At 36.4% G+C, this 18,848-nt stretch overlaps 2 protein-coding genes across 2 annotated transcripts; both read left to right on the forward strand.

The window, feature by feature from the left end:
• Positions 1-471: 471 nt before the first annotated feature.
• LOC127618962 (uncharacterized) lies at positions 472-8,061 on the forward strand. Its single transcript, XM_052091667.1, has 4 exons — positions 472-554; positions 2,477-2,863; positions 4,808-4,864; positions 4,976-8,061. Exons 2-4 carry the CDS (start codon positions 2,542-2,544, stop codon positions 5,254-5,256), a joined length of 660 nt encoding a protein of 219 aa, XP_051947627.1. The 5' UTR covers positions 472-554; positions 2,477-2,541; the 3' UTR covers positions 5,257-8,061.
• Positions 8,062-9,022: 961 nt separating this feature from the next.
• On the forward strand, positions 9,023-18,325 carry LOC127618737 (cysteine sulfinic acid decarboxylase-like). The gene is made up of 14 exons (XM_052091355.1): positions 9,023-9,153; positions 11,407-11,537; positions 11,636-11,762; positions 12,158-12,248; positions 13,423-13,645; positions 13,777-13,856; positions 13,937-13,991; positions 15,572-15,688; positions 15,857-15,921; positions 16,039-16,120; positions 16,893-17,092; positions 17,362-17,413; positions 17,511-17,600; positions 17,694-18,325. The coding sequence occupies exons 1-14, from the start codon at positions 9,132-9,134 to the stop codon at positions 17,865-17,867; spliced, it is 1,509 nt and encodes a 502-aa protein (XP_051947315.1). The 5' UTR covers positions 9,023-9,131; the 3' UTR covers positions 17,868-18,325.
• The last annotated feature ends 523 nt before the right edge of the window (positions 18,326-18,848 follow it).

Genomic DNA, 18,848 nt, shown 5'->3' on the forward strand with positions numbered 1-18,848 from the left:
CCTGCATACTGTACCCTTATTTATACAAAAAAGTAGATTTCTCTCAAATATTATTATATTTCTCCTTTCTCACACTTGATCAGTTTTGTTCTGGATTCTGATTGTCATATATTGGGCATAGCAAGTATATTTGCTGGGTAGAAAAGTGTAAAGCAACGTTTTTCCATAGAAGGTTGACATGAAAGATGTCACAAGAGAAAAGTTGAATGTCTTCATGGCTTACTGTCAATTATTGCCAAATCAGCAGGTTAGTCTGGAGTAGACTCCCTCATTCATGACTTATTTTTCAGAAGTCATCACAAAATCATGGGCCAGTCTCAGAGTTCAAGTCCAGCATGTCAAGACTAGAATATGGAAATGTTGTAAAGAGGGGGGCACTTGGGAAACGAGTTGTTGTTGTTGGTACTGACATGGTACGTCCTACCAAACAAGTTTTATTGTGTTGTACTGCATTCTCTGTCCAGGCGGGGGCAGAGGTAGTATATCAATAAAACATGACTACTCACGGATGTGGTGCGAATGAGGAATCAAACATTTCCCTCCATTAAACTGAGGTAAACAAAATGTATTTTCATCAAACAGAAAATATTGTTTCTTTTTCATGTACGTGTAGGGTACATTCGTTTGGTGCTTTCTAGTTAAAAACACGCGTTGCATTGTAACTATTCGTTTCTACGTTGCAGTAACAAATATATATATATTTTTTAAAATAAAGAGAGCACGCGGTGCATGCATAAAACAGCGTACGATTCTTATAAATGTTAAAGTGAAACGAATCGGAAGTGAGCGCGCGAGCACATCAACAGATGCAAATGAGAATCTCTTTGTTCTTTTCCGTTTCGCGCTTTTCCTCTTGCAGCTCTAATCGAGATACAATAAATGCAAGTCAAACGATCGATGTGTAACAATGAACTTGAAAATGGGTCAGTGTATTCTAGGAGTGTTGTGCAAAGAAGCCAAACACGTTTGCTGATATAATACAATCTACTTATGTGATAGTGTTTTGTGAAGTTAACACAGATGCTTCTATGTGGGGAAAGTCCCCACATGCATGGTCTAAAGACAGATTGCACACAATTGTAAACCTTTAATAGACCTAATATCAGAATTACAGTATCATCAGTACTGTAGGGTTGTGATCAAAACAGGTATAGATCATTCAAAATTTGAAAGCCTGATAACAAAGAGCACCTGCAATTTCTTATAAAACAATTTCTTGCCAATGGGATGCAATGGCATACTGCTACTATTTCTGCAGTATTGTCTATGCATGTTACATCCAGATGGCCTACTACATTTCCCCCAAAACGCAGTAAACAGCCTATAAACTCACTTGCAATGCAACTAAAAGGATTGAAGACTTTTATTTGTATACAAAATTGGGTGAATTTGTACTGAGGACAACAATGAAGTTGCATACTGCTTTGAACATTTATTATTAGATGCTGCATACCTCTTAAACTGTTTAATAAAAAAATAAATGGTAAGCAGAATACAGCGTATACAGTACACAGTATAGTATTCCATTGCTAACATAGGCATAATACACTCACTGAGCACTTTATTAGGAACACCTGTACACCTACTTATTCATGCAATTATTTAATCAGCCAATTGTGTGGCAGCGGTGCAATGCATAAAATCATGCAGATACTGGTGAGGAGATTCATTAAATGTTCACATCAACCATCAGAATGGGGGAAAATGTCATTTGGACTATGGCATGAATGAGTATTTCTTTAACTGCTGATTTTTGGGGATTTTCACACACAACAGTCTCTAGAGTTTACTCAGAATGGTGCAAAAAAAAAACATCTAGTAAGCGGCATTTCAGCTGACGGAAAAGACTTGTTGATGAGAGAGATCAACGGAAAATGGCTAGACTGGTTGGAGTTGACGGAAAGGATACGGTAACTCAGACAACCACTCTGTACAATTGTAGTGAGCAGAATAGCATCTCAGATGTTCATAATAAAGTGCTCAGTGAGTTTGTTGTACACAAAGAGAACACTTCCTGTAGCTCAGCTCCATGATGAAGTGAAGCTAAGTGATGAAGTCTTTTTAAACTGCATGTGTTGATTATTCTTCAGACTATCTTTTCTCACCTAACTTGAGTCATGCTCTTTAATTTAGAAATTTTCAGTGTTTAATATATGTCAAAAATGTTACATTTATATCTTTAATAAAATTAATGCAAAGCTTGTAATGCATAATATTTGACCTGAGGTGCTCTTCATTTTAAATGATTTAGTCAGTGTGGATGTTGAGACTATTTGATATGTAAATAAGTGCTTTGGCTTGTGAAAGGTGATGCCAGATGCTAATGCGAATAAAACCTGTTTGTTCGGTTTAGAGATGTTGTTTCATTCAACACCCACCATATATCACAGTCCAGTTCAGTGAAGGTTGAGAAACGTCACACCGCTTTTATGAAGCTTTATATTTCAATTTAGTTTCTTATTAAATTTTGTTACAGCCTGAATCTTTGGTTTGAAACCCATTTTAAAGAAAATTTGCATCCATAACCGAGGATAAGAGGCAATGGATGGACCAGTAGATGGCACCAAGCTCATTCTGAGATTCAAGCCAGAACTAATGGATGCTCTGAAGGAAGATCCAGACTTATTGATACTGCATTGCCATTCTCTTGGCATATTGTCCAGTAATGAGTATAACAACATCAAAGACATTAACATACGATCAAGGCAGGTACGGGATATCCTGGATTATGTGATTTGCGACAACAAACGTGCCCTGAGTTTTCTGAGGTTGCTGAGAAGACAAGACATGCAAGAGACCTTTCCGAATCTAAAATTTCTTCAAACATTGCAAATCAACAAAAGAAAGACGCCAAAAACGACAGGTATGATCTCGCAATGGTCATTGTAAAGCATACACATCCAAAGTTTTGTCAATACAGGTGCTCTATTAAAAATATAATGTTCGAATGATATATTATGGCAATAATTTTGTCTAATAAAGCAAGATATATCTTAATTTGTATTATCTTTGACATACTTAATATGACTTAATAAAAAAAAACTGTAAAAAAATATACACCCCACTTTTTTATACACTCACCTAAAGGATTATTAGGAACATCATACTAATACTGTGTTTGACCCCCTTTCGCCTTCAGAACTGCCTTAATTCTATGTGGCATTGATTCAACAAGGTGCTGAAAGCATTCTTTAGAAATGTTGGCCCATATTGATAGGATAGCATCTTGCAGTTGATGGAGATTTGTGGGATGCACATCCAGGGCACGAAGCTCCCGTTCCACCACATCCCAAAGATGCTCTATTGGGTTGAGATCTGGTGACTGTGGGGACCATTTTAGTACAGTGAACTCATTGTCATGTTCAAGAAACCAATTTGAAATGATTCGAGCTTTGTGACATGGTGCATTATCCTGCTGGAAGTAGCCATCAGAGGATGGGTACATGGTGGCCATAAAGGGATGGACATGGTCAGAAACAATGCTCAGGTAGGCCGTGGCATTTAAACGATGCCCAATTGGCACTAAGGGGCCTAAAGTGTGCCAAGAAAACATCCCCCACACCATTACACCACCAGCCTGCACAGTGGTAACAAGGCATGATGGATCCATGTTCTCATTCTGTTTACGCCAAATTCTGACTCTACCATCTGAATGTCTCAACAGAAATCGAGACTCATAAGACCAGGCAACATTTTTCCAGTCTTCAACTGTCCAATTTTGGTGAGCTCTTGCAAAATTGTAGCCTCTTTTTCCTATTTGTAGTGGAGATGAGTGGTACCGGTGGGGTCTTCTGCTGTTGTAGCCCATCTGCCTCAAGGTTGTGCGTGTTGTGGCTTCACAAATGCTTTGCTGCATACCTCGGTTGTAACGAGTGGTTATTTCAGGCAAAGTTGCTCTTCTATCAGCTTGAATCAGTCGGCCCATTCTCCTCTGACCTCTAGCATCAACAAGGCATTTTCAGCCCACAGGACTGCCGCATACTGGATGTTTTTCCTTTTCACACCATTCTTTGTAAACCCTAGAAATGGTTGTGCGTGAAAATCCCAGTAACTGAGCAGATTGTGAAATACTCAGACCGGCCCGTCTGGCACCAACAACCATGCCACGCTCAAAATTGCTTAAATCACCTTTCTTTCCCATTCTGACATTCAGTTTGGAGTTCAGGAGATTGTCTTGACCAGGACCACACCCCTAAATGCATTGAAGCAACTGCCATGTGATTGGTTGATTAGATAATTGCATTAATAAGAAATTTAACAGGTGTTCCTAATAATCCTTTAGGTGAGTGTATATATATATATATATATATATATATATATATATATATATATATATATATATATATATATATATCATAGACAAATGCACAGAAAATCAGCACATTTTTACTCCCAATGATAATACAATTTTATTATGTAATCTATGTATCTAATCTATGAAATAGAATAGAAATATCTTTATTTTAAGTAACAGTGTGCCAACTTTGTGTTTTTTTTACACACCGTCATTGCCTTCAAACTTTATAATATGCATAATCTATAATTTTGTCATATCATTTAAATTGTGTAATTATGTCATTTATTTGCACATAGTATATAGGAGATATAGGTATTGGTTATTTAAAATAGTTAATAGTTAATTGTGTTCATTTTATCTCATATGTATTTCTGCTTTTAATTTATGCACCATCAAGAATTCCAATGTACCTTAATTTGTACTTGTTGCATATGGGGGAAAAATCTTAAACTTGAAAGTTAAATTTAATTCTAGTAATAATATTATTGGGAATCGTGTTGTCTTTATCAGAGACCACAGCAAAGAGGAAGCTGGAGATGCTGGAAAACGAGCAGTCATGCATAACCAGTGAGTCATCTACAAACACACCTCACATTTGCATCTGTTTTAACAGCCTCATGACTGAACTGCTGCATCACTTTTGCTTTTTGTAACTTTCCATAACTCTCTCCCCCATAGACTCCAGGATAGTGACAGAGAGGGAGATGATGAAGGTGGCCCGCTATATTGGGAAGAATTGGAAGGAGGTGGGCATTATGGCACTGGATATGAGCACCACCACTCTTCAGCAGATAGAGGAAGATAACAAGCTGCACATCGAGCGGGTTTTTGCCATGCTGCGACGATGGAGCATCCGCGAGAGGGACAAGGCCACAGCAACCCGCCTCTATTCACTTTTAACCCAGGAGGAGAACTGCGTTGACCCTCGTAATATCAGTATCCTGCTGGAAAACAGCTGAGGCCCCTGAGAACAATCATTCAAGGAATATTCCGGGTTCAGTACAAGTTAAGCACAATCAACAGCATTTGTGGCATAATGTTGGATTTATTATCAAAAATTATTTTGTCTCGTCCCTTGTTTTTTTTTTAAAACAATCGAGGTTACAGTGAGGCATTTACAATGGAATTGAATGGGGCCAATTTTGGGAGGGTTCAGCCTTGTAAGCTGACCTTCCGGCGAGCCTACCGAGAAATAATAATTATCAAAATACAATAGGTATCGTTTTAAATCTTAGAAGCTGCACTTTACAATGCATGTAGTCATTATGACCAAAACTGATCAAGTGCTTTGAAATTTGCAGAAAAATCAGAAGTGTCCCATTTTAATAATTTATTAATAATTTTGCACTGTACGTAGTATTGTAATCGTTAAAACATCAAACTGATTAAATAGCCATATGTCTAATTTGATTGGAAAGCTCTCAAAGAGTAGAATTCAGAAATATATCAAGTAATCCCAAAGTACATGGGTTTGACACAACAGGAGTTGCTTATATGCTGAATTTTTGCTTATAACTTCACGAAATATAAACAGAACATAAAATATCACATACTATTACTTAGAGTAGAGGGTTACTGTTAAAACGAGCCCACACACAACATAATAGTTGCATAGATCATTAGATAATCCACACAACGCACAATGGGCACACATCATATTATGTGCTATCTGGCTAAAAACACGTTAGCTTTCCTGAATTAGATAACTTAATCGGAAAACTATGTTGTACGTTGTCCAGCATCATAGAATGATAAACCAAAAGGACTCGGATCGCTGCAACCAGAGGGTGAAGTCAACCAAATATGGGCAAAGAGGATTGTTCACTCTAATTACATATGGCCACCAGGAGATGGCGCCAAGTATATGACACAGACTCAATGATTTCTCAAATGATACAGAATGGAACTTAACCAGATCTTGCTGCTCATGCCAGCATGAGAGAACTTACCCTTAGTGATTGTTGTATTTCTAAGTGTAATTAGTTCTTATGTACAAGTATTATGTTTTAATTATTTGAAGAGGCTTGTTATTATTTGAAGTTTTTTTTTTCAGTTTCTTAGGCTGAGAGTCTCATAATTTATCATAATCTGTATCATTTAAAACTTTGAAACGTTTTCTTTTAACATTATACCAAAACTCTTTGTTTTTTGTTATTTTTCTTGTAGAGTAATAAGCCTTTAAACAAGTAATCTTTATTAACACCTTCAGAGCTTGAAGGATTAAAGGCAGAAATATTACGATTATAATTTTTTAAAACATTTACATTAATTCTTCTGTTAAAACTTTGAGCTGTAAATTTGTTTGCAGCGAAGTTGTAAAATTGAATATAACTTGACACAGTTATAAAGTAAAGTTAATAGAAAAGTAGTATTTTACTACACTAAAATCAATGAGTTTGTTGATTTGGTTAATTTTAAAACAGTGAGTATTTTTAACATGGATTGGGCCCATCTCTTCCATTATAAGTGCCTCACTCACCCGTATATTGTTGTTTTTTTTTTTTAGAAAAATAAGGGAAAAAAATCAACATTGATTTTTGTGTTAATGGTCACAAATGCTATTGATTGAGTTGTATTGAACCAGGAATATTCTTTAAATTTAAGTAGCACTTTGCATGCACAGACATGCAAGTATTCCACTAGAGGAAGTTATACCTTCTTTATAAGTCAGTTATAATGAAGAATGTTTACTAATGTTACTGTTGTTTTTGTTTCTTTTAGTAAAGAGGATGTATATGGTAGCTTGAAACAAAAGGGAAATGCTCAAATGCAACAAGCTAAAGTATCAAGCGGGTATTTCAAATATCTTTCAGGTTATTCGAAAATATGCTTAAATTTTAATTTTGTAATGCAAAAATATATTTTTTTAAAGGGGCAGAACTGAATTGACTGTATGAATATGTGTGTATTTTTTATTTGTTTAGTTTCAATGTTTTATTCCTTTATGGCATTATTACATGATTGTTTTTGTGTTATGGTTTCATGTGAGACCAACTGTCACAACATAACATTCCTACTTTTCAGATCTGTTTGCACTGTGCATATGGTCTTGATATATAATGCTATTTTAAATAACTATTCCAGGTGAGCTGAGCTCATCTGTACCGCAGCATTCCAAATGACTAGCTGTTATATATTCTACAAAGCATTGCATTTCCTTTTTTAAATAATCAAATGTGAACGCTTTTATCTAAGTCTTAAAACCTGAACTGATTCCATGAGCAGATAAGTAAGGCTTATGTTTATGAGGGAAGTTTAAAAAGTTTCCATTAGAGACCGCTATCTGGCAACATTATGGTGACCTTTGCACTCTCTCGGCAAGTATCACGTTGTTTCACCCTTATGCAATTTTCACCCTGGTGTTTCACCCGTGTTCACCCTTGTTTTGCCTGCCAAGCAGGTGATAGGTTTGGAGGCGGAGCTTTGTACAATTCCATTGTACATGCTATTTGTTTAACATCATCTAGTCTTGCCAGTCTTAATGGATTGTTTATTTTCTTTTTTGAAATGTTTTGCTTTGGGATTATAATACCTTTTTCAATGTTAACAATGTTGTCATGCTTGAATGTATTGGATTCAGTATGTTGAATTAATTTCATGTAACTTGATTGCAATGTTTGCTTTGCCATTTATTTATTTTTTAGTACTTCTGAATGTCATTTTTGTTATGTATGTCATTTTTGTTTTGTAAATACTCGTTGATCATGCTACTGGTGATGGGATACTTTTTAAGTAAAAAGAAATGTAAATAAATGAGGATAATTAAAATGGTTAATTATTGTCATTGTAGTGATGAGGTTTGATTACATTTTTATTAGATTTTATTATATCATTTAGATTTGGCAGATTTACAATCTTGTGGTTATTGTTTTATAGGCTGGAGCATATAAAATCCTGCTCCTGGAGAGTCTTTTTCTGATGTTGATGATAAATTCCCCCTTCTCTCATTTTTTCCAGTTCAGTTGTCACAATAATGCTAAATGTTTTCAAATGAAGATAACCATGACCAAAATGCCCAGCCTAACATATGATTCCAAAACATTTGCTTATCAAGTAAAATCTTCTAAAAGAAAACCCTTTTTCTTTGAGATGTCAGCTTGCTATTGGTCCAGGAACTTGAGCCTCTTTGAACTCTGTGACACCATCTCATCTTGTGAGTGAGTGTGTTAGGCTCATTGCCCAATCAGACAAACATGGAGGGATATATCTTTCTTTCATCAGCAAACTCACAGAGTGAAATGTGAACTTAGAACAACACTGTAGAGTTGAGAAAATGATGAACGTTGTACCCCTGTTTTCCAACATGCATTATCTAAATGAATTAATGTGTGAGCCATTATGTGCATATATACATTGGTTTCTTGTATTGATCGTTGCTATTGGTTGCTTATGTGCATATCAGAATATTTACATGTCAACTGTTATTACGTCTGTACCACTTTGTGAAAAAAGATGCAGGACCCTATCAGTAACATCCAATAATTGTGCAGCAAGAAAAATAAATGGAACAAGATGCATTTTGAAGCAATTAAACCTATATAAAGCCATGCATGCTAATGATATTATCCAAAGATGTACTTCAAATAGTTTGCAACAGATACCATTTCATATCTCCCGGGTATTTAGAAAGCTGTTGAGTTAAAGATTGATATTTGTCGACACACCCTTATCACTCTAATCCAATTAGGCTGTCAGTTGAATGACGATGCCGGTTGTACATAAGCACATATATGAAGGCTGCATCCTACATTTGACCACTGGGGTCTGGAGATATCCATACATCAGATAAGCTAGAGTTTTCATGACTTGAGCAGAAAGGAGATTAAGCATCACAATGACTTCGTCCGTTCCTAAAGGTGAGAAGACAATCGCTATAGTTCATTTTTGGATGCATGCATAATTTTTTAATTCAGTATTTTGAAAATAGTTGCTGATTCGTGCATTTTTGGGGTCTGATGGTGATGTAACACACTATATGACTATTGTGCACGTGCAAACAGTTTCACCATATTTTGAAGCAGCAAAAATCTTTTGGGGGTTGGGAGTGGAACATTTTCGAATATGAGGAACAATCAAGGCTTGATGGACAAAGAATGCATTGTGTATATAATGCATGCATCACTTAAGTTGAAGGATTTGTAACGTGCAACCCTCCTTGAGCGTTTTTACCTATATAAACTGGATATCCAAAAGCAAAGACTAGTTTCTTCATCGGAAAGTTTGATACAATTTTTTTGCATGTTTCAGCTAAATCTTAGAGGGAGTCATTTTCCTCTATGGTGTAATAGCTATTTCCATATGATACCAAAGAATTTGGGGCGTAGATGACGTAACCTCAAACTTTTGCAACCTTCGCATACCTCAGACTTTACATTCTGATTGGATGAGTCTGCGACCGCTACTTAAATCTAATTTTCTAATACAGTTATTGGCTATTTGCACTAAGTGTAAAAAGCAACAAAAAGCATCCTCTTTGCACTAAGTAGCAAATAGCGTTATGTACTATCTGCACTATAGTCCAAATAGTGGCAGATCCTCTTGCACCCCTGTTTAGATACTAACATACAGTATAGTGGCATCACTGCCGCATTTTTATTCTGTTTATTTGGAGTCCCACAGACACCCTAACCATACCTTACAAAAATGAACCATGGTTTTACTACAGTAGCCTATTCATAGTATCACCATGGTGTTTTTTTAGTGAAATCATAGTAACCACAAAATTAAACATAGTTACTATAATTAATATTAACAACGTTACTGTTGTAACACAATGGTTAGTACATTAGAACTATATAGTTTCCACTAAAACACACAGTTACTACAATATTACTACAGTAAAACTATGGTTAATTTTATCGGGATCATTCTCTCAACTCCCCGACCTTCAGTGTGGCCAAATCACCGTGATGACTCTCTTTGATTACTATAAGTAGTATTATAGGAAATATTAAGAGTGAGACATGGGAAGACGTATTTCAAGAAGTGGGATTCGAACCCGGATCTTCAGCGTGACATCACATACACACACCGTTGTTACACCCAGAGCTACACCCAGGGCATTTGTAAAATCCTGTGTCTATTGGAGCGCAAATAGTCACTTAGTTATCCAATCTCTTAATCCACTAATGTCTAACCCATTAACCAGTTTAATGTCTCTGTCCCATCATGAACATTTCAAATATGCCCACCTTCATTTGATCAGCAGTTGACCCCAAATAAATCTGTCATGGCTGACTTCAGGTTGAACTGATCAGTGGTGGGCGGAGTTAGTGTAAATATAACCTCTACCAACAAGATGGGCTATTTGCACTTGGTGTAAATAGACACTCCGTTATTTTGTTAATACATGTGAAAAAGATCATATTGCTGTTGCTGCTGTTTTATAAAAACTTTGGACCACATTTTATTGTACCCTAATTAAAGGGTTAGTTCAACCAATAATGTAAATTCTCTCATCATTTACACCCCTCATGCCATCCCAGATTTCTTTCATCTTCTGAACACAAACAAAGATTTTAGAAGAATATTTCAGCTCTGTAGGTCCATTCAATGCAAGTGAATGAGTACCAAATGTTTGAAGCTCCAAAAAGCTCATAAAGGCAGCATAAAAGTAATCAATAAGACTTGTGTGGTTAAATCCACATCTTCAGAAGCAATATGATTGGTGTGGGTGAGATCGATATTTAAGTCCTTTTTAACGAACACTCTCCACTTTTCATTTTTCGTCCATATCGCCACCTACTGGGCAGAGAGGAAATTTATAGTGAAAAAGGATTGATCTGTTTCTCACCCACAAGTATCATATCACTTCTGAATATATGGATTTGACCACTGGAGTCACATGGATTACTTTTATGCTGCCTTTATGTGCTTTTTGGAGCTTTAAGATTTTGATACCCATTCACTTGCATTGTATGGACCAACAGAGCCAAAATATTCTTCTAAAAATCTTTGTCTATGTTCAGCAGATGAAAGAAAGTCATACACATCTGGGATGGCATGAGGGTGAGTAAATAATCAGAGAATGTAATTGTTGGGTGTACTATCCCTTTAAGACACTTATTGCATTATTTTATAAGAGATGTCACATTATATGAATCCGATAGAATATATGAATGGCCATGTCCACCTGGAAGAATCAGACTTGTACAACTCAGATGGGAAGCTGTTCCTTACTGAGGCTTTCCAAGTGATTATGGAGGAGATACTTCACAAGGGCACAGACATAAAGGAGAAGGTCCAGTCTTTTGAGAATTTATCTTATCTTATCTTGTATCTTAAAAGATTATTATTCTGGGAAATCATTATTCCAACTGTGTATCTTTGTAATCACAGGTGTGCGAGTGGAAAGATCCAGAGCAGCTGAGAACTATTCTGGACCTGGAGCTCCGAGAACATGGAGAATCTCACCAGCAGTTACTGCAGAGGGTCCGAGACGTGGCGAGATACAGCGTTAAAACCTGTATGTTGGGTTTATTCTTTGCTCCTTTATAGCAGGGTTTCCCAATTCTGGTCCTGGGGTGCCAACAACACTGCACAATTTGGATGTATCCCTTTTTTGACACCTAATTCAGGTCTTGGAGCTTGAATCAGGTTAGTCAGATTAGGAATACATCCAAATAGTTTAGTGTTGAAAGTATTACCAGGACAAGGATTGGGAAACATTGCTTTATAGGATGCTGTTTGGAATGGGTGATCTACTGTAAAGCCAGTGCTATAACCATCTGACGACTTTAAGGGGGACATGTTCCCTCCCATATTGAGATTAGTGGTCCATCATTGGGGTTTTCAATGGTTGAATCGATTAAATTAAATCAATACATTTTTCCCACCAATTCCTGGACCTCTTGTTCACAGGTCATCCTCATTTCTTCAACCAACTGTTTGCTGGGGTAGATTACCATGCCCTGACCGGACGACTGCTCACTGAAACTCTCAACACCAGCCAGTAAGTGTGGATGGATTTATTTCAAAAGATTTCTAGTTCATATACAGTGGCCCTAAAAAGTATTTGGATACTTAAAAATGTCTGAATGTCATTTTATTAGACACAAAATATCAAATCAAATGGCCCCCTCTAAAACAAATGATACTAGACCTTTTCTGAGCTATTTTTTAAAATACTTTAAACCAACTGGTGTCATGAATCAACTGAAGTCAGTTCCCCTCGGGTTTATGTTCGGTGGAACCATGTATGTAGTTCAGCACATTAAAGGAATAGTTCACCCAAAAATGAATCATATATTCACCCTCATGTCATCTCAGACATGAAAAACTTTCTTCTGCTGAACTCAAAATAAGATAAGTAGGTCCATACAACACCAAGTTAACAGGGTCCAAAACTGTGAAGCATAAAAAAATCATAAAGGCAGCATTAAAATAATCCATATGACTCCAGTGGTTAAATGCATAGGCATCTTCAAAAGTGATATGATAGGAGTTGGTAAGAAACAGATCAAAAAAATTTTTTTTTACAAAGAAATCTCCTTCTTGCCCAGTAGGTGGCGATATGCACGAAGAATGTGAATTGCCAAAAACAAAAGAAGAACTGTTTGAAAGTGGAGATTTGTATAAGAAAATTATTTATATATTGATCTGTTTCTCACCTACGCCTATAATATTGCTACTGAAGACATGGCTTTAACCACTGGAGTCATATGGATTACTTTTAAGCTGCATTTTTATGCTTTTTTGAACTTCAAAGTTTTGGAACCTGTTGACTTGCATTGCATGAACCTACAGAGCTGAGATGTTCTTCTGAAAATGGTGAACTATTCCTTTAACTATAGATGTTTCTTTAAAGTGTCCAAATATTTTATAAATGCATTTTTTTATGTTGAAAATGCTGTTTTGCATTAAAAAAGTCTGTTTGAGCTATATTTTCTTGCATTCAAACGTGGTTCGATATTAAGTTATGTAACAGTGCATGAATGTAATACAGAGTCAATTGTAAACTGTTACACTTTCAAGCTTCAGTAAGAGCACACATTTATCAGATGACACCATATGAAGATAGCACGAAGTCACTGGTTTAGTGTGCCAAAAAACCTTTGAGATAATACAAAAAAAGTGTATATCACAACTGATTAATATGCAACATACTTCGTGGGATGTTATTACAGATACACCTATGAAGTGGCTCCGGTGTTTGTCTTAATGGAGGAGGAAGTGCTTTGTAAACTACGTTCTCTGGTTGGATGGTCAGAAGGTGATGGAATATTCTGTCCTGGGGGTTCTGTGTCCAACATGTACGCCATGAACATCGCTCGATACTGGGCCTTCCCCCAAGTGAAGACACAGGGCTTGTGGGCCATACCACGACTGGCCTTATTTACTTCACATCAGGTAAAGAGACAAGAGATACTTGTGATTACCTTAGATTTGAAAGGGCACTCGGGCATGTAACCAAAACATTACTGTATAATTATTGTTATTGTTACCAACATATTTTGTTATGGGTCATTTTTGTCTTTCAGAGTCATTACTCCATGAACAAGGCAGCTGCTTTTCTTGGTATCGGGACAGAGAATGTTTTCCTTGTAAAAGTGGATGAGAGGTACAGGAAGTTCTCATCTCCACTGTGTGTCGCCAAACCAGTGTTTCACTTCCTAATTTTGTTTCTTTGTTCCATCACAGAGGTAGCATGATTCCAGAAGACTTGGAAGCAAAAATTGTTCAGGCAAAATCCCAAGTAAATAATTGTAAATTGTAAATGGTAAATTGAAGCATTATATGTTCTATGGACATTTATTAAGGGTCTTCTTATTATCTTCTCAAAAAAGACAATTCTGTCATAATTTCTTCATCGTTCCCAAACCGTATGTCTTTCTATCTTCTGTGAAACATAAAAGGAAATGTTTAGCTGAATGTTCATGCTGCTCTTTTCCATACCACAAAAGCAGACGGTGACCAGGGGCTATCAAGTTCTAAAAAAGACCAAAAAGCACTATAAAAACTGTCCAAAAGACTGGTGCACTACACTTAAAGTTTTCTGAAGTTACAGTATGTGATAGCTTTGTGTGAGGAACAGACCAAAGACTATTATAATTGTTTTAATTTAGTTAAATATTAAGTTAGTGCCACTCATTAATTTACAGCAGAGAGCGAGTTGGGACATAACTTAAAACAGAAGTATTACATTTGAGTATTACAGAATACATAAATATTACATATGCTGCCAGCTTTAGGTAACCAGTGGAGTGAAATCAATAGTGGGGTAACGTGAGCCCTCTTTGGCTGATTAAAGACCAGATGTGCTGCTGTGTTCTGGACCATCTGCAGTGGCTTTTGTTGTGCTAGCTGGAAAACAGGACATTGCATTAGTCCAGTCTTGAGATAACCAGAGCTTGTACTATGAGCTGTACAGCATATACAGACAGGGAAGGTCTTATTTTCCTTTATTGTCCTTATTTTGTAGTAAAATGTGAAACTGCAAGACCATGCAGTTGATGCAAATTGGGCAGTTAAGCTGTTCATCTACCACCACTCCTAGGTTCCGAACTGTCGGCATTAGCGTAGTTGAACCAAGATGAATAGTGCGCTTGTGGTCAGCAGATGGGTTGGCTGGGAGCACGTGGATTTCTGTCTTTGCCAGGTTGAGTTGAAGGTGACATTCCATCATCCAGGCTGAGATTTCCAAGTGGCAGGCAGAGATACGAGCGGAGACGGTGGGGTCGTCAGACTGGAACAACAGATAGAGCTGCATATCATCTGCATAGCAGTGGTAGGAAAAGCCATGTGCCTTAATTATCAATCCGAGCAATGTAGTGTAAATCGAAAAGAGGAGGGGTCCAAGCACTGATCCCTGAGGAACACCAGTGCAGGTCCTGTGATGAACAGGTCAGAGAGAGTGGACAGGAGAATCCGGTGTTTCACTTTGTCAAAAGCAGCAGACAAGTCGAGGAGGATGAGGATGAGGACCAATGATTTGGAGTTAGCTCTCTCCAGTCAAATTTTCAAACTTCACGATCGCTTACAAGATCAATGGTGTTTATTGTTGACGTCAAACCTTGCAAGATGCATTTTTATCCTCAAGTTTGTATTTGCGCAAATGTGAATGAGATTTGAAAGCTATCACATAGCGCATATGAAAAACTTTTATAGCATGTCTGCTTTCGTTGTATGGAAAAGAACAGCAATATATCACTTTGTGTGTTCCATGAAAGAGAGAAAGACTGAAATAATGACAGAACTTTCATTTTGGGGTAAACTATCCCTTTAAGGATCTGAAGGTCAATGGTTTATTGTGTTTGACCAATCTCTGTCTTTCAGAATGCTGTCCCATTCTTTGTAAATGCCACAGCAGGCACCACAGTTCAGGGTGCCTTTGATCCCCTCAACAGTATTGCTGACCTAAGTGAAAGAAACGGCATGTGGATGCATGTTGACGTAAGTGTAGCATAGTTTCCTTATGTAACAATTTTTCAGAAAGTAATTGTGCATGTTGTCTATGTGCTATGTTGTTGTTTGCATTACAATGTTCATGTATAGAATGTTCTCTCTTTCGAAATTTGGAAATCTCCTTTCAATTTGGATCCCATATTGTGTCCCTAACAGGCTGCTTGGGGAGGAAGTGTGCTGTTTTCCAAAAAACACAGACATCTGGTCTGTGGGATAGAAAGGTTTGAACTCGGTGCACTATGGTGCTGAATAAGCCAGGGAATGTGTTTTGGGTAGTAATCTTAAAGGACAGACCTGTCTTTGACTGTATCAATTGATGTTTCTGTTTTTATACTCAGAGCCAACTCTGTGACTTGGAACCCCCACAAAATGCTTCTAGCTGGCCTACAGTGCAGTGTTGTTTTGTTAAGAGATACCACGGTATGAAAGCTTCTGAAATGTGGCATTCCCATACAGAAATCTGATATTTGTCAAATACATGCATGTGTATATACATATATGTTACATATATACAGTACTGTGCAAAAGTCTGGCACATAGATGTTTCAAAAATAGTGTGTCAATAAGAAATATATATAATTTAGACTCCCAAACATTCCTTTTGCAAATAGAATAGAAGAACAGGGAACCCTGCAATAGATGGCTTGGCCCTCACAGAGCCCCCCACTGAATATTGAGTTAGTCTGAGTCAGTCTCAATTGAGACAGCCGAAATAGATAGAAAAACTGTGGCAAATTCTCCAAGAAGCTTGGAACATCATATCTGCCAACAACCAAGAAAAACTGCGTACAGGTGTACCTAGCAGATTTGGTGCTGTTTTGAAGGCAAAGGTGGTCAAAAATGTATTTACTGGACTTTGTATGATACTAATTGGTAAATTAAAACTATTTATGGTATTATTTTTGAAGAAATTCTTACTATGCAACATTTTTCACAAGTGCCTAAAACATTTTCTAAGTACTGTATGTTACATATATGTAATATAAAATGAAAACCTTTACATGTAAATCAATTACTGCACTGTTTTTACCTACAGTATTAGTAAAATAAATAAAGTCTACTAACTTGCCTGCAATGTTCAGAATAGATGTTTAAAAGTGAAATGTGCACTTGTCCTTTTAGGCTTCCTACTGTAAGCAGTTTCTGTTCCCATGAAGGCAATACAGATTTGTCATTTTATTTTAATCTACAGAATTTGCTGCTGCACTGTCACAGTGCCAAGGCAACTTACTTGTTCCAACAAGACAAGTTTTATGATACAAGTCTGGACACAGGAGACAAGTCTATACAGTGTGGGCGCAAAGTGGACTGTTTGAAACTCTGGTTGATGTGGAAGGCAATAGGAGCACATGGACTTGCAGGACGTGTAGAGAAGGCCTTTGCCCTTGCAAGGTATTGGATGCATGATGCAAATTATGATTATTATTACTAATTATAGTAATATGTTATTAATATAAATATATTTATGAATATAAATATATCAAAAGAACAATAATTCCATTTTTCCAAGCTTCTTTTAAATGTTGCATTTTGAGAAACACAATTGTTTTTGTATTTTATTAAATGCATTGCAATATATTATTAATATAGTAATACATTGCTGCAATAGTGGTTCAAATGAAGTGTTTTTCAGCGCTCTTCTTCATTCATGTCTGCACCAGGTATTTAGTTGAAGAAATGGAGAAACGAGAGAATTTCCAGCTGGTCTGTAAGGTAATAATCTGTATACAAGCTAAAAAATAGTGAGCATGTTTATATAAATTAAAAACATGTTTATATATTTATATGTGAGTTATATTTTTACTAACAGGGTCAGTTTGTGAATGTTTGCTTCTGGTTCATACCGCCCAGTCTAAGAGGAAAGGAGAACAGTGCGGATTACCAAGAAAGGTTATCAAAGGTTGGCATTGTTTAATGTACACACAGACAAAAATTATGACAAAGAACTAAATTACTTAAAAGTCTCCATTTGATCCCCAATGTACACCACCAGGTGGCGCCAGTCATCAAAGAGAGAATGATGAAACATGGAACAATGATGGTGGGCTACCAGCCCATGGATGGACATGTCAACTTCTTCCGAATGGTTGTTGTTTCACCTCAACTGACCACTAACGACATGGATTTCTTCCTGGATGAGATAGAGAGATTAGGAAAGGACGTGTAATTAGTTAGAATGGTGTGTGTGTGTGTGTGGCAGTCCCATTGTTCTTTTACGTCCACTTTGCAAATGGCCTTTTATAAAAGAACTGTAACTAAGGCCCTCTAAAATAAGATTTTGACTTACTCATAAGCAGCACACAATACTGACTGCAATGATAATACCAGCAAGAGAACTGGTAAAATATTCAGAGGTCAATTCATCCTTATTTTAAATGAGCAATGTAGTGTAGGTAGTAGGTACATACAGTATTTTCTTGGTAGATTATATAGTTACCTGTACTTTTAATCTGTTTATACTCTGCTAAATGTTAAAGTCTGTATATGTTCTTGAAGAGGTTAATAAAGTGAATGAATCTAATATTTTGGTTTTCCAATATGAAAGTCTCTTTAAGGTGCAACAAGTAACTGTTTTGCTAACTTCTGCCAGACTCCTTCAACCACATGACCTCTCTTCAAAACTCCACCCTCAAACAAATGAATTGCAGGCAGAAATAGCTTTTGATTGGCTATGTTTGGGCCACTCCCCTTTTTAGATTTTATAGAGCCTAGGTAGTCTGAGACAGGTGTGATTTCTCAGGACATCTTTTCATTGATATCTGTTGTGAAATTTGAATGCACAGTTAAATAAATAAATAAACTAAATGAATAGCATCATAATAAAAACATATTCAATTTATATAGATAATATTCAAACATAAGACATTTAAGAATGAAGTGTGTTTATATTACTTTTGTTTTTGGAAATTATCTTGGTGATATTCTCAATAGGAGGATACAACAGGGTTAGTCTAAAGTTTGATTTTCAGGTAATTTGATATAATATTTAATAATTTTTGAAATGCTGAACTTGTACGTAGCTAACAATAATCCCTGAAATTATCACAATTATTTTTAGACCAACTACTTATTATTTTCAGTTTTGTTCAAAGTGATTAAATCAAAAGTTTTTAGTAACTGTCCAATAAGTGAATGTACACTATTTGAC

This window comes from Xyrauchen texanus, chromosome 25, assembly GCF_025860055.1.
Source record: "Xyrauchen texanus isolate HMW12.3.18 chromosome 25, RBS_HiC_50CHRs, whole genome shotgun sequence".
Classification (NCBI taxonomy): Eukaryota; Metazoa; Chordata; class Actinopteri; order Cypriniformes; family Catostomidae; genus Xyrauchen; species Xyrauchen texanus.